Here is a 16406-nt window from a genome sequence, read left to right as displayed (position 1 = left end):
AAATTCTACAAATTTACAGCCTAGTGATACAGAAAGAAAAGTTCTACGGATGAATTTCACATATGAAGCACTGGTAAAATCTGAAATCCTAAAATTCACACATTTTTGATTGCCAGAGGTATAAATTAAAATTTATAGGGTCTTATACTCTTGTATGTACAGTGCACGTACATTATACACCGTGCAGTTTGACTTCACATTGAAATACATTGTAAGTGTGACTGCATCTAAATTATAATTTGATATCATGACATGCTCTGCTTATATTATGTTACATGTTTGTACATGTATGCCAAAGGACAACATCATTACATGTTAAAAACTGTGCAACTTTCATAATGTGTGGGGGGGGGGGGGCATACACACAAGGCACTGCATTACAGTTTGTGACGGCTGTAATAATACATCTTATTGTACATGTTCACGGTTATTTTACATCTATGTAAAGAACAGTATGTCTACATGTTAATACCTATGCGCATACACACCTTAATGAACAGAAAAGGACCTAGGGAGGTAGTGCGGATCGTCTCAGTTTCCCATGATTTCCCGAAATAACGTCATCATCTTCTCATCAAAAACATAAACAAGGCCTAGGTCTCTTATTTTATCCCTATTCTCTTTGAAGATTGCCTGATTGTTGCATTTATCTACTGCATATCTCAGCTGCTGTCGCCACGTTTTTAGATGTAAACAACATTCCGTGTCACCGAGTGCAAGCGCTTGGCTGAAGCCGAATGCAGCCAAACGACACAATAAAAAGAGAATTATTTCGAAGACGTGTTGTTACTATATAAGAGAAAATCACTAATGTTTATTTATTTAAACCTGAAAATACAGACATTCATTACAAATTCTCGCAATCATCATTAAATAGCTTTTTTGAGCTCTATTTCCTTATATAGATCTATCAAGGCGGAGCAACTGTCATGACGTCAAACCTCATTATGACCTCATTACCATATTATCTTCATGTGTAGCCTTAACTGTACTGCGTTATCTCAATTATTGATATAAATGCTTTTTTTTTTTTGCTCAGTTTTAATCAAATATCAAATTTATAACTTTTCCCAAAAGATGGGAGTGTATAATGTATAAAAGCAACTCGATACGATCGCAAGCTTCCGGAAAATTAGTTTTTTTTTTTTAAATATTGAGGAGATATGTTTTGAATTTGCTACAGGTGCGAATGACAAAACGATAAATGTTCATTACTTCACATTTACTGTGATGTTCATCATCACTGCACGCTTGCAGAAATCATCGGCATCAGGTTTAATAGATTTAGGGAATACATTTGATTTCCATTAATGGAACTCTTCAAATTAGAGACGCGTTTGATCGTCTGACTGGGACAGCATGACGATGCGGATAATATAAAAACATACCAATCTCTGTCCAATTTTGAATGTTTATTGTATTTGTCATTCCAATTAAAGGATAGCAAAACTAATAGACGTATGCAAGGGAACGAGAATCCTAAATATATCATCCATTAATAAAAACACGACATTTCAGAGGCATGTGCCGTTGTATTTAGATGTACCATTCGATGAATAGATACAAACATGTACGATCAACAATAGGTATAAATTGATATCGTTGTTGTTTCTACTTTTGATGCATATAAAGTCCACAACAATAAAATGTTTCATTTGCATTTTTGTAAGGATTTGTTGATTGACATTCAACATGTGTTTATGTTACGTTTTTCCCAGAAATCCCGCGAGATTTGTATATTTTTCCGACTTTTTCACAAAAGAGCGTACTAAGAACTATAACTCTTCCATATTGGAAATAGAACGTATTCAGACGATTTGATGCTTTGAATCAAAATGTTATATTTTGAAAAAAAAAACAAAACAAAACATTAATATAACCAGTTTAAAAAAGTTTCATATCTTAGCAGAATTATAATGTTCAATAAAATAGGTAATTAAAATACATATATTTCTGTTCCTAGATTTTATAAAGCGTAATTTAACGTGTAGTCCTCGACTATACATCTTTTGCTAGAAGCTTTGGTGTGTCTTGCGTATGATAAATAAGATTTTGATTTTTTTATTTTCACCTTGGGGGTCAAATTTAAAAAATGAAACAAAACTTTTTTACAAGAACTGGTACCTAGAACTTCATATTTATTGTAAACAGAGGCCATACTTTCTTTTGCAACATCAAAATGGGTGTTCTGTTGACATAAAAAAAGATTTTGTCTTTTTTTTGTCTCTCTGGGAATTGAATATATAGCTCAAAAATGGTGTGTGTGTTTTTTTATTTTAAAAAGACCTGAAATGAAAATATCATTTGAAATAAGTTCACTCGCGTTATACGTAAGGAATAACCAAAGAGAGGACTCAAAAATTGACGAGAACACCAATCCATAATAATTAACTGACATTTATTTAAAAGAAAAAAAAACAGCAGGGGCACAATATGAACATTTACCAGTCAAACACACAAGCCAGGTAGACGCATTTAAATACCTTATCTATTTATGGCTATATTTATGTGATTTGAACATTGTAGTTTGCTTTCCTACCGATGAATCCCCAAAGATTAAGCTTAATGTATGTTGGTCAGGTAACTTTACCCAAAGAATAACTTGCCTTGAAAAATTCTATTCCACGGCAGAGAGAACTGAATTCTTACATTCTTGAGAAATTATCGACCAAAACCCTGACACGGTATTGATACTTTTCAATCGTTCGTTCAAAGAGTCTGCTTTTTACTTGTGTCTACTGCTCCACAAAACGGAAGAAAATGGCGAATTAAGTTGTTTAGATTTGTTTTCCATCTGTATTTCTTTACTTCGAATGGGACGTTAAACAAAAAAAAATCTTGATTTCACCATTTCCAGTACTAAATGCAATGTAAACGCGAGGCAAATGAAAACGTTATTAATGATATTTTTAGAGATAATAACTATTAACTACTGAAATGCCATGGGTAAACAAAATAATAAAGCTATCTCTGATAGTGTATTGAAAAAAGCCTGCGTATGCGCTGTCCCCAGATTTGTAATCTATATAGATATTTCTTTAGACCGATAATTATTCGTTATCCTCACCCTTTTAACTGTAAGATTGAAGGATAAAATAGTAAACATCTCCAAAAAAGTATTTCATCTAAATTTAAATGCCTTTTATTCAAAATGCAGGCATTGTATTTAAATAGCGGTAGTTCTTTGTTGAACATTTGAAACCAATGTGTGAAATCCTTGTACGAGGACATACATTTTCAGAAAACATATCGATTAAGTTCTAAAATTCAAGTTTCAAACAAGTGTAATCATCTGCAACAACTGTTCCAACTGACTTTGAAAATTGAAATGCGTCGACGTAATATTGACCATATTGCAAAACAATTTCTAAAGGCTGATGTGTACTCTAACCTGTTTTAAATTTTTTTAAGTATATGTTTTGATGGTGTAATTTTTTGGTCGGGTATCTTATTGAAATATTCTGCATTAAGCAGGTAAGGGAAATAAATTTATTGTTTGGAAGGCTTATATATTTATGAAAGAAGTTTTAATAGCATGTCTTTTATGCCTTTGAATCGTTACATTATTGAATTTATAAAAAATTTTAAAAGACCATTTTATTAATAAATACACAACACGTGTTTATTTTGGAACTGGAATTCTGATTTGTGGAACCGCTATGTAAGTAAGCTAATAAGTGCGACTCCAAATAAACGCTAAACTTCAAATCTGATTTGTTGAATCGTATGTGTAACTGTTAAATACAAGCATTCTGAGAGTGTTGCATTAGCAATACTAGTCCCCTACCGGCAAGTGTAATCTGGTAAAAAAATGAAAATGCCATAATTCCTTCAAAAATCAATGAAGCCGAACGAAATGCAAACTTGATCTATAACTCATCAAGGTTAAGTCACATACCAAAAATCAGCTCAATATCTGCAAGCGTTTAGAAAAAAGTGCGGAAAACCCAGAAAAATTGAAAAGGTCGTAATTCCGTCAAAAATCATTGAAGCAGAACGAAATGCAAACTTGATCTGTAACTAATCAAGATACACTCACATACAAAAAAGCTCAATATCTGTAAACGTTTAGAAAAAAAGTCCGGAAAACCAAGTGGGACATACTGACAGACCGACAGATGGACGGACAGACTCAGAGGAAACCTATAGTCCCTTCCGGTTTCACCGGTAGGGGATAATAAGTCGATACACTTACTAACATTGATCAAACTTCTTTTACTCCCACAACAGCAATATTATTTTGTAGATTGTCCTGAAATTTAACAATGGATCAAAGTGACATGAACGACACATCTGGGAAGATTTGGGAACCTCTGGTTAAGGAGTTCGGAACTCCAAAACTTGTTTTGTCCGTAATCGGTGACTCGGACAGCTTTGTCCCCAGAGCCTGGCCAAAATCAGTTTTTCAGACGGCACTGATTGAGACTCACAAAAGCAGTGGGGGAGGTTGGTGACAAGAGATTTACATTCAAAACTACAAATGTATTACATTACCAGTGTAGTTCATTTAGTATTAATTTAAGACCTTGAGCATTTTTTAAATAAAACATTCTCTGAAGACATGCAATTTCCATTTAATGTTATTTATATATAAAATTTCTTTATTGCATTATTGCATAATACACCCATATAGGTCACGCAATACCATCCAACATAAAAAAAAAAATAGAGAAAATTGGATGTTTATAAACAATAGGCGCAATTTAAGTTATTTACTCAATATTTGTTACACCGATGTGGACCTTTTATTTCTTAATTCTAATGATTTTTTTATAAAAGTGCTAAGAGCCGGTATAACTTCAACTGTACATGTAGGACGAAGTATATATTCAAGTTTTTGTATGGATGATTTAAGATAGAATGAGGTACAATAATCTAGCATGGTTTTTATGCCCCTGGATCGAAAGATCCCGGGGGTATATTGTTTTTGTCCTGTCTGTCTGTCTGTTGTCAACTTTAACCTTGCCCATAACTTTTGATTGGTTGGAGCCATGATTTTCATATTTCACATGTGTATTCCTCGTGACAAGACCTTTCTTTGGATACCATCATATTTGACCTTGACCTTGGAGTTTGACCCACTTTTGCAAAATTTTATGAGACTTTAACCTTGGCCAAAACTTCTGAACAGTTGGTGCTTAGGGTTTCAAACTACATATGTAAATTTCTTGTGACAAGGCCTTCCTTTGGATACCAATAACTTTGACATTTTGTCTTTGACATTGCAGTTTGACCTACTTTTGAAAAACTTTAACCTTGGCCATAACTTTTGAACAGTTGGAGTTTCAAACTTCACATGTGTATCCCTTGTAACAAGACCTTCCTCTGGATATCAACCTCTTTGACCTTGACCTAGGAGTTTGAAGTACTTTTGAAAAACTTTAACCTTGGCCATAACTTTTGAACGGTTGGAGCTAAGGCTTTCATACTTCACATATGTAATCCTTGTGACAAGACCTTCCTTTGGATACCAACCACTTTGACCATGACATAGGAGTTTGACCTACTTTGAAAAACTTTAACCTTGGCCATAACTTTTGAATGGTTGATGCTAGGGCTTTCATATTTCACATATGTAACCCTTGTGACAAGACCTTCCCTTGGATACCAACCCCTTTGACCTTGACATAGGAGTTTGACCTATTTTCGAAAAACTTTAACCTTGGCCATAACGTTTGAATCGTTGATGCTAGGGCTTTCATACTTCACATATGTAATCCTTGTGACAAGACCTTCCTTTGGATACCAACAACTTTAACCTTGACATTGACGTTTTACTTACTATTAAAAGACTTTAACCTTCACCGTAACTTTTGAACAGTTGCAGCTATGGCTTTCAAATTTCACAGGTCTATTCCTCGAGACGAGGCCTTTATTTGGATACCAACATTTTTTATCTTTTGGCCTGGATTTTGACTTGCATTTGAGAACGCTAACCTTCGCCATAAGCTGCCATACGGGGGCATCAGTGTTTCACAAACACATCTTGTTATAAGTATATTCCTTGCTTGTATATTACAATTACATTGTTAAAAGATATGAAATTCATCATCAATAGCATTACATGAAGTGCATAGTCTTTGCTGTCGAGGTATTTTCTTATGTCCAGTAGTTTCTATCAGTAGGCAGTAGTCACTTGTTCGAAATTTAGTTAGCAATTGTCTATTCTTGAAACTATTTTCAAGCATAAGATATTTTTCCATTTAGATATTGTGTTTTATTTTACTGTACAAGTATAGTTTAGAGTTTCCTGTGAATTTAGATACTTTTTTCATAGTTTTGTCTTTATAATTTTCTATTACTATTTTCTTCAAATTCTTTTAAACTGAATTTTGAATGTTGTTAAATTTTTCCTCTTTTTTCTGTAGTCATTACTATTTTCTTTAAATATAGACAGTGCGAGGGTATGCCACGAGTAAAATCCCTCTTCATGCAAAGACATGTTGATATATATGACTCTTCAATCATGGGGATGGATTACATTCTGAGAGTTTAGTCGTACAAAGTATTATATCTTTAGTTTTAATAAAGAAGAGACTGGAAGCCTACCTAGTTCACATAATGATGAAATATTGCATGCTGTTTTGTTGAGTCCTAGAACTGTTTTACAATATCTGGCATGTACGTTTTGATAGACAGATTTTTCTTGTAACGCGAGATCATCACTTGAGTTCTTATTTTTCATTGCTCTAAGCATTGCTCTGTACGATTGAAGGTAATCATCCATAAGCCAGATTTCACTATTAAAGCATAACATAGAGCGAACAAGAGTGTCAAATAATCTACAAGACAACTTCACAGGTAAATGTAAAATGGAGAATTTTTTTCGTAGGGAGAATATTGCTTTCAAAGCTTTCTTAGACAGCTCTAGTATTCCTTTGTTTCCACTACCTTTGTGATCAATTATTGTGCCAAGGAAATTATATTCTTTTACTTCTTCAAGAGGGTGATTATCATAATAAAAACAGGGGTTGCTTTAAATATCTTTTGAAAAGTTAAAACTTTTGTTTTTGTAGTATTAACAGTTAGTTGCCAATTTAAGCAATAATTTTGCAATTTGTTCAGTGTATTCTGTAAATCAGTATGGGACTCTGAGAGCAGAACAAGGTCATCTGCAAAGCTTAAAGTAGATACATGTGTGTATTCGAGTATTAGTGGATCACACGACTGATCAAATGTGTCAAGTAGGTAATTAATAGAACAATTGAATAATGTTGGGCTTATACTATGCCCTTGTTTTACTCCTCTATCAAGTTTAATATAATTGGAATGAGTGTTTTCGAATTTAATAGCTGATTCACATGAATTGCACATACAGTAAAACTTGTTGAATCCGGATGTTGTGCATTCCGGCATGTTGTTCAGTCCGGCGTAATATTTTAGTCCCTTGAATTTTCTTCATAATTTATGTTAAATAAATGTTGCTCAATCCGGATCTTGCCTATTCTGTAAACCGGCCGCTATTTAAAGAACTAACTACTCATAATTAGTACAAATTATCTCCTCTACTCCGGCCACTTATTTTTACCTGTGCCCGCTGGTCATTAGAGAAGTCTCGCGTTGGGGTAATTATTGTCCCGTTAATGATCTATCCTGTATGGACAGTTTAGATTTTAACAAACGTGATTAAAAAAAAACATCGATGACTCAAGTACGGCGAGGAAACTCGCAAAGGAACGAGTGATAGTGATGGTTGCGTGTAGCATGTCTGTAGAAAAACTTGAAGACTTATTCATGACCTCCTTTCTACTTTCGTTTTGCGTGCTCGACGTGCAATTCGAATCATTTCCCTTTGTGTCGCTAGTTTACAACGACCATAACGACAGAAGATTTTGGTCCAATATTCATTATAACATTTGAAATAAACAAATACCGTGTCTAAATATTCAATTTTAAAAGAAAGAAATTAATAAGGAATCTGTCCCTAACAAAATAATATTTACAGCTACGATGAGGTTTTGGAGCGTGTTTAAAACATTGAACGATTTTCAAATTTAATGAATGACAAGAGATATAAAACTTAAACAGAAATGAAAATTCTGAAGAACAAACAGAGTTCAAAACAAACAAAATAGACGATTTTTTCAAGTGAAACCTAAAAAATGACATTTGATAAAGTATTTATTTACTACTCTGTTTATATCTATGTAATTTTTAACTTGCTATAACGGTTCAATTTTCTCCAATCCGGATGTTGTCTAATCCGGCGAAAAATTTTGGAACCACTGGTCGCCGGATTAGACAAGTTTTACTGTACTTTGAATAATTTTAGGAAAAAAAATTGGCCAATTTGATTGTTCATTAATTTGTATAAAAGGCCATTATGCCAAACAGTGTAAAATGCTTTGCGCAGATCCACAAAAACATGCATATATTTTTGTTTTATTTCGAACAATGTATTTTGTTATTAAAGTTTTAAGAAGAAAAAGGCTGTCTGTTGTTCTGTGGTCTGTTCTAAAGCCAAATAGTTGTTTTGAGAATAATTTATCATAATGTAGCATTAATTTTTTTAAGTATAGCACTAAATAGTTTTGCTATGCAGTATCTGGAGTGAGATCTCCGGCATGCAATATTAAGTTTAATAGTTTAATTATAGCTTTACAAGTAACCACTGAGGTATGTTTTAATATTTCATTTGGAAAAAGATCTGGTCCTGCACTTTTATTAGTTTTAAGCTTATGAATTAATTTCTTGACTTTAGTGATGGTTAATGGTTGGTCAGTAATTAAGTTTTCTTTCAAAAAAAATTATACTGAATTACATGATCTTGAATTCTTTTCTGAAAATCTTTATTGATTTTCTTTACATATACCTTGTGTCTTACAATGGTTTATAACTTTATTGATGTTTACTAATATATCTGCTTTATTATTAGAGCTTTTATCTCTTTTAAGAGAATTAAGCACTTCCCAGTATTGTTTGGGGTTTGTTTCTTTCCAATTCAATAATTTATCATCTAATTTTTTCTGGAATAAATTCTTTTGTTGTTTTACCATTTTTTTTTCATTTGTTTACAGTGAGTAAAATAATCACATCTAATTTTTGAATTAAAAGGTTCATTTTTCATCTTAGTTCCTAGCATTAACACAGTTTGTTTTCAAATCTTTAATCTGAGTGTCAAACCTTGGTTTGTTCCTCTTAGCCTTTTTTTTTCTTACAATTGATGATTTTACAAGATTTCATTGCTAAATCTTGTAAAATTGAATTAAGTGCCTCTGTAGCTTTATCTATACCTTCTGCATTTTGTTCATTAATTGTATTTTCATAGGATAAAATCTGTTCTAGTAATTAAGGATCAGACAAAACAACTTATAATTTAAATTTTGAAATATTTTCCCATTTATAAGAGCATTTAAAAAAATTTCAACTGTAAAGCTCTTGATCTAGAGGTAACTTCACTATTGGGCTTATTGCACTGAATACATACAGATATTTCTGCATGATTTGATCAATATGTGGGATCAGTTACTTTAAAAAAAATTTATATCATTTAAAAGGTCCACATCGGCCAAAATATAGTCAGCAGCGGTCGGAATACACTTCTGTAATACTGTATGACTCAATCATGAATCATTGGTGCATCTATTAAAATTATGTAATAAGTAATAATACACTTTCAAGTCCGGAGACACTAAGAAATACTGTCATCGATATAGAACATGTAATAATACATTAATGATATAACATAATAACATTATGTGTATGCTACATGTATGAGTAAAATACATGCTTTGTTGATCAATACATCATTACAAATAACAGAGTAATAGTGAGTATATATGGCATACATTCATGTAAATCATGTATTAATATATATGTATGTATGTATATATACAGTATATGTCATGACCATCTTTTTAGTTACAACATAAGCACAACTCATAATTATGGATTAATTATAGTCAAGTCCCAAATGTAACCGTAAAAGTCGCACATAACATCGGTTGGAATGCTGTTCGATTCGTGATAGTATGAGCCCCTCTTTACACCATAATTTTTATAGCTTTGATAATGGTTCGGAGACTTTCCAGTCCAGGTTCGAGGTATTGAACTTCGATGACGTTGGTAGGGGAAGGAACTAGTTAGGTAGTTTAGGAAAAGCCTGGTTTCGTCTCTTTGAAACAGAGTGATCATTACTAATCTCATCATCACTGGGAACATAATGAACCTTACTTTTGCCTGCATCGTCTTTTATTTCCACTGTACATTCCTTTCCCCGAGAAGTTTTCTGTGCAGTCAATTTTGCTGCCTCGTCAATCTGTTCACGTTTATGTCAAAAACTTGTACTCTCTGCTTTACTTGTTCAGTCGTAGCATTGTTTTGATTTAATATTTTTTCAAGTGTCAGCTCTCTTTCATTTGCTTGGTTCAATTTTTAGCTCTACTGGTAAGAGACCAGAGGAGCTTATGCAAAAGTAAGGAGTCCGTCGTCCGTCCGTCTATCTGTCTGTCAACAATTTTTCAAAATGCTACTCTTCCTACAGTTTTAGTCTGAATTCAATACAACTTGGCACACAAGTAGACTACACTAAGATACAGAATTCTGTATATCGGTTTTTACTTTCAATGGACGGTGTTGCCATGGTTACTAAAAATAGATATTTTGGGAAGTACATTCAAAACACTACTCCTCCTACAGTTTTGGTCTGATTTCAGTATAACATAGCACACAAGTAGACTACACTTAGATGCATAGTTCTGTGTATCGGTTTTTGATTTCAATGAAATATGTTGCCATGGTTACTAAAAATAGAAATTTCTGTGAAAAACTTTCAAAACGCTATTCCTCCTACAGTTTTGATCTGATTTCAATATAACTTTGCACACAAGTAGACTACACTAAGATGTATAATTCTGTATATCGGTTTTTGATTTCAGTGAACGGTGTTGCCTTGGTTACTAAAAATAGAAATTTCTGTGAAATTCTTTCAATACCCTACTCCGCTACAGTCTTGGTCTGATTTCAGTATAACTTGGCACACAAGTAGACAACATTAAGATACATAATTCTATATATTGGTTTTTGATTTCGATGCACGGTGTTGCCATGGTTACTAAAAATAGAAATTTCTTTGAAATACTTAAAAAATGTTACTCCTCCTACAGTTTTGTCTGATTTCAGTATAACTCATCACACAAGTAGACTACACTAAGATACATAATTGTCTTTATTTTTTTTTATTTGTTGAATGATGTTGCCATGGTTACTTAAACCGAAATTTCTGTAAAATTCTTTTAAAAGGCTATTCATCCTACAGTTTTGATGATTAATATAAATCTTGCCGAAAAAAGAGACTAAACCAAGGATCATTATTCTATTTATTGCTGTTGCAAAGTTTCACGTATAAGTGCTACTTTTATCTTCTTTTGTTATAAGTACAAACCAGTAGAGCTACAGTCTCATCAGAGACTTCTGGTTTCAAGATGGGACTGTCACGATCTCCTTCAGAAGTTTTGTCTAGTTTCTTCTCTAGTCTCTGAATCGTCTCTGTTAATGCGTTTTTTTCATTGAATTTCATATGACACTCAATTAGTTTCATTTTCATCTTGTGAAGAGCATGTAAATATTACACAGACATACTTGGTTCTTGTTTTCCATCTTTATCATTTGTTTTGTTATTCATTTCAAGTTCTCATGAAACATCAACTTCTGGTTCTATATTATCATAGATTTGATCGAATTCTTTACGCAATGTCTCACTTTCATCTAAAATTGTAGACTGACCGTCATTAGGAAGTGTAGATTGACTGTCGTCCAGAATTGTGGATGGACTCTCATTTTGAACTTAATACTCACTATCATCTAGAGTTTTTTTTTAATAGATAAATTTGATTTTCTATCAACATCTAGGTTGGGCGGTTTAAGAAAGGGCTATTTTCTGATTTTTTGTCAAACAATTTTGGGGGATAACTTCCCTTTGTACATGTATCAATAGTATTCCGAATTCGTTCAAATTCTTTTTGTATCAATTTTTGACACATATTACCTTGTACTAGGCAACGATTTGTGGTATAATACAATGTAATTGTAATAATTTTCACATCTTTCGTTTTTTATTTGAACGGTAGATTTTGCAAGTGCCGAGAGTGATAGTTTTTCCTCGAATGGGTGCATCTTGTCAAACAATCAATAAATCAACCTTCCCATGTATCCTCGTTCAAGCATTTCACTATTGTTCTGATGTAAAATGATTTCTCTAGTATTCACAGTTCAAACATATTTATAAGTTACAATTATTTTGGAATTTTTAACATTATAAATACTTATAGACCCTATATGGTAATATCTCTTCATGCAAAAAGAAAAAAAACCCATTTAATTTATTAAAATAGAAATAGGCATCGCATGATTGGCAACAGTAATTTTTTATTCCTAATATCCAGGGAAAAGATATTGACCTTGACCTTACCTTGCCTCTAAAATAAAACGGTCAAATTTAATCTAACTGATACCATCACTTAATGATATTGTCTTCTTGATTCTGTGAAAATTTCATTGATTTTTAAATATAAGAAATAAGTGTTCTTACGAGAAGAATCCCTCCTTAAATCATATATTTGTCTGAAATCAAAATTACATGGCAACTTATACATTCTTGTGATAATAAATATCAACTATGTTCAGTTAATTACTACGTGTACATTGAATCTGTATAATTATGAAGACAGAACTACTTTAATATATTCCCAAATATCTTTGCCTTTTAAATTAGGCCCCGGCTTTCAAGAAGTTCCGACGAACAATAATTTTTGTTTAATTTGAATACATAGACGAACTCATAAACTAAATAAGAAGATTTTAAAAGACGGACCTTTGCAAGCTTATTTTTCATACGTGTCTCGGAGTACATACAATCAAAAGCCAAAAAAGTTGTGGTTAAACAAAGGATTTCTAATTTGTAAATGATCCAAAGGATTTTTCAAATCGTCCATAACAAAATAAGGCTTTAGTTAACCATATTTTACTTTAGTATCCACGTTTTTACTGTAGGAAATCAGAGTTTTTAATACAATGAATTAACGTCTTTTAATCTTTTAATAATGGATTTCAAATTGTTGTATTTAATTTTCTGAAATTGCTACATGTATTTTTTTTCCCTTAAAATCACGAATAATGATGGATCCTCTCTCGTAATTTTCGTATATGTTTATTTCCCGTTGACTTCACTTCTAAATCAGATATATGTTTTGAACTCAAAGGTTCTTATTAAAGGAGTTTTTAAGAAGTTTTTTTAAAAAATTATCCAACGAACCTAGTTTGAAAGCCTAAAAATGTGTGTATTTTGAGATATGCAAAAATGATGTCAATGATGTATACAAAGTGGTGATAAAAAAGTGACATTTTGTCTTTCAAGGTAAATTGCTACTTTGCCATCAGTAAAACATCCAAGTATTTCACAAAATAAACCTGATTAAACAAATTATTAATATTGGACTTTTTTTGATTTTTCAGATACGTGGATTCTTTACGGCAATAAAAATGTGGGTGTATCAAAGATTGTAAGAGACGCAAAAGATGTTTACACCACAATGGAGAAGTCAAAGACTAAAAAAGGAAACGATATTATATTAATTGGAACTTCATCAACAGATTCTACTGAAAAAGGCCAAATCCAAATTGAAGATCAAGAAAAACTCAGTGTACGAATATTTGGATATTGGAGTCTACACCTTAAAGCAATATCGTATAAAATCATACAATGTGTTTAATACAATTTAAAATGAACACAGCATAAAAATGCTACAAAAGTATTTATAATGTTTCATGAATGTCCTCTTTCTTGATAGTGAAATAATGTAATTGAAAGCCAAACGGTTCTGTTTTATATAAATTAATTTTGTTTCCAGCCAAACAGTGCTGTTATGAACTTGTCCAACTTATTAGAACTAGAAGAATTTGTTCAGAAACAAATGGTATCTATCTTCACAAGCTTAACTACAGAAGAACATATTCCTGGTTTTGGTAATTACACTTGGACATTTTATAATTAATATTTTCTATTAAAATTACTATATACATAGGTATTTAAGGAATGTTATGTAAACACTGTATGTACAAAACAAAAAAAAATTGATAAGCATCATCATTAGGACTTTCCTAGGCTGTGCAATAGTTCATAGAATTTATTACGCAACTAAGGAAAACTAAAAGTTTTACCCAAAAAGCAATGACTGTAAAGTCTGTCTCTCTCTCTCTCTCGGGTTTAAATAGGGTATTCATATCGTGAACTTTAATCCATTTGAAATGGCTGGAAAAGATTTGCAATACACAAAGAACCGAAATTTCCTACGTTTCAGAATACCTCAGAAAATTATCACTGGGAAAGGTACACTGAAAATTTCATGTACGTTGTGTTTGACCTTAAATTTGAAATGATGGAGAACCCTGCATAGCATTAATATTCGCCTAAGAATAAGAGTCATATACTAAATTGATCGACAGTCTATTATTCACCGTAATAATTCGAAATTATTCTTACCTTTATTGTTGATATTATCCGGGCAACGCAATGCCGATTAGCCGTTAAGCAAACACCATGCATTTGACATTACTTCTGTCCAGTTGTTACCGGGAATCGGAAATGTAGGAAATGAAAGAGAAGACTGGGAAATGAGGTCTAAAATTAAAAACCACCAAAGTCTTACATATATAAAAAATCAGATAGCCTTAATATCAAAGAGGTTTATAAATGAAAATATATGTTTTTCATCCATAGTCATGCATATACCGATTGTAATAATCCTTCTGGAGGGAGATGTTGATGACATTAAACATGTTGCTGAAGCTGTCCATAAAAATGTGCCGGTCATCGTCATCAAGGGTTCAGGCAAAGCAGCGGATATCATCCTGGACTTTCTCAAAAGGTAAAAAAAAATGTAAAAGGTTTGAACTATTCCTTTCCTTTTTTTCTCTCTCTCTGATATGGTAATCGGAAGGGCGTGTGTTCGAATCACAGCCGCGACTGATCCAAATTGAGAAAAAATAGGAAGCAACTGTTCCTTCGCAAGGCGCTCGATACTTTGAAGTCAAAATTTGAAGTCCTTTGGATGAAATCTTAACAACCGAGGCCCCGTGTCACTGTAGGCGTTGGCACGATAAAGAACCCTCACTGCTCAATGGCCCTGAGTGCCGAGTAAATTCTAAATTTGAAACCTTTTACCGGTATATGGTGACGGCTCTATATGAGTAAAAAATTCATCAACGGGACGTAAAACAACAGTCAATTAATCTCTCTAATACGAATGAGCTTTTGTTGAATTCTATCATATTCGCACAACATTATAACAGATTATTCACTATTTGATACTTTTGTTTGTGTTGAATATAGCGAGGATAACCTTCGAAGCCAGGCAGCACTTCTATTTGGACTCAAGTTCGATGACAATCACTTTGATGAGTTGGAAAAGAACCTCAAGAAACTGAGAGAAAGACCGTGGATGGTATGATGTATGCATTTGTTTTAGAAGCTTTCAGACTGCAACAGGCCGGTTTCTTCAAACTACAATTTGAAGTGGAATATTAAGTCTGCAAAATTTGCGGGTGCCCCACACTGATAAATACATCCGTTCGATGTCACTTGCATGTAGTATATTTTTGTTCCCTTTATCCATCCTAGATCAATGTTGTGAAGAGAACTTGAATCAAGGTAAAAACTCTAGTCTTAAATCTATGACTAGGTTTTACAAAAATCAAAGTTTAGTGATACTGAAACTGGACAAAATCAATTCTTTACCTTAGGTGAGCGAGTTTGACACTGAACATGATGATCCATTGATGTTTCCCAAGCTTGTTGGTGAAGCAGTGGTAAGGGGGTGGGCATTGGAAGAAGTGCATGGTACGGTTTGTATGGTTTGTATGGAAATTTTCTTAGGGAACGATCATTTGATTCTAAAGGGGGGGGGGGAGTGCTGGCAAAATTTTTCGAGTCAGATTATTCATTTTCATGCCAGTCAAGGAGAGATTATTTATTTTCCAAATGATCAAGGACAGATAATTAATTTTCTTCTTCACTGAAAAAAGTTTGTTAAACAAAAAAAAGAAAGGAAATGTCCCAACTCCAAAACTCTATTTCGTGTGTGTTGGGGGGGGGGGGCACAAGTCAAGGTCAGACTATTTATTTTCTTGTCGGTCGAGGACAGATTATTTTTTTCGAGGTCAGATTATTCATTTCCAAAAAAATGGCAGCCCCCCTCTCAGAATAAAATGGTCTTCCCCTTATGAAATCGCGGTTTGCACATCGAAGATGCAATATTTTTATATTCCATATGCAAAGGATAATTCTTAACTTGCCGAAAACATCCTTCCGTAAAGGAAAGGCAATTCTAATCAAACGAAGCCCTGTTGCCTAACAAAATTTGCTATAGTTAACTTTACATGTAGTTTATTATAGCCCTTTTCGCCCGCTT

The 16406-nt window shown here is 32.9% G+C and overlaps 1 protein-coding gene across 1 annotated transcript in view; it reads left to right on the top strand.

Annotated features, from left to right (window-relative positions):
- The first annotated feature begins 4265 nt into the window (after window positions 1–4265).
- LOC133180408 (transient receptor potential cation channel subfamily M member 2-like) overlaps window positions 4266–16406 on the top strand; it is a 47066-nt gene continuing 34925 nt past the window's right edge. The window contains exons 1-6 of the mRNA XM_061314938.1: window positions 4266–4446; window positions 13453–13640; window positions 13848–13962; window positions 14717–14864; window positions 15329–15440; window positions 15739–15835. Of these exons, the coding sequence (XP_061170922.1) occupies window positions 4266–4446; window positions 13453–13640; window positions 13848–13962; window positions 14717–14864; window positions 15329–15440; window positions 15739–15835 (841 nt within the window). The remainder of the gene's footprint in view (window positions 4447–13452; window positions 13641–13847; window positions 13963–14716; window positions 14865–15328; window positions 15441–15738; window positions 15836–16406) is intronic.

The sequence above is a fragment of the Saccostrea echinata genome, unplaced genomic scaffold (assembly GCF_033153115.1).
Source record: "Saccostrea echinata isolate AGI-Se365-2 ecotype Australia unplaced genomic scaffold, CSIRO_AGI_Sech_v1 ptg000006l, whole genome shotgun sequence".
NCBI classification, from domain to species: domain Eukaryota; kingdom Metazoa; phylum Mollusca; class Bivalvia; order Ostreida; family Ostreidae; genus Saccostrea; species Saccostrea echinata.
Note: the sequence above shows the minus strand (reverse complement) of the source record. Positions and strands in the feature narration are given on the sequence as shown.